Raw genomic sequence first — 563 nt, forward strand, 5'->3', positions numbered from 1 at the left:
CATAGAAATGTGTCTGGATGCAGAGAAAAAGGCAGTTCTGAGAGGCAGGAGTCTGTGTGAGATTTTTTTCTTCACCTTTTCCATTTTCTGTTAGAGACATACGTGGTTTTGTAATAGGAAAATGTAACGATTACTGTCCATTTTTTAAAAAGATGCTACCGGACGGCACTGGAAAGCTACCTTCAGGAATTAACGAAGGACAGAGCATCCCGCAGTGTTCTGAAGATGTGATTAGCTTGCTCGTCCCATGAGGAACAGTGGTGGTGAGAACCGACACGTGCCCACGAAGCCCGGGTAAGCCGGGCCGGCTCCGACGCCTGGGTGGCCCTCTGGCCGAGAAGGCAGCGTGTTTTAGGGACCCAGGATCCAGGGGTCCCGCGTGAGGAGGAGTCAGTACTTTCTGAGCGGCCTGAGTGCGTGGCCTGAGGCCTGCCCACCAGTGCCCTGGCCGAGGCCACACAGCGGAGGCCACGCCGGCAAAGGGGCCTTTACCTGAGTGGCCTGTGCCAGGGAGTCCTGAGTGCGTTTGCTCAGCGTCCGCAGGTACCGCCCACACAGCACGG

General features: G+C 56.1%; 1 protein-coding gene across 1 annotated transcript in view; it reads right to left on the reverse strand.

Moving 5' to 3' along the window:
- Nucleotides 1–563, reverse strand: part of ABCB10 (ATP binding cassette subfamily B member 10) — a 31,673-nt gene that overhangs the window by 19,038 nt on the left and 12,072 nt on the right. The window contains exon 4 of the mRNA XM_039850342.1: nt 493–563. Coding sequence (XP_039706276.1) covers nt 493–563 — 71 coding nt within the window. The remainder of the gene's footprint in view (nt 1–492) is intronic.

The sequence above is a fragment of the Pteropus medius genome, unplaced genomic scaffold (genome assembly GCF_902729225.1).
Source record: "Pteropus medius unplaced genomic scaffold, Ma_sr-lr_union100, whole genome shotgun sequence".
Taxonomy (NCBI): Eukaryota; Metazoa; Chordata; class Mammalia; order Chiroptera; family Pteropodidae; genus Pteropus; species Pteropus medius.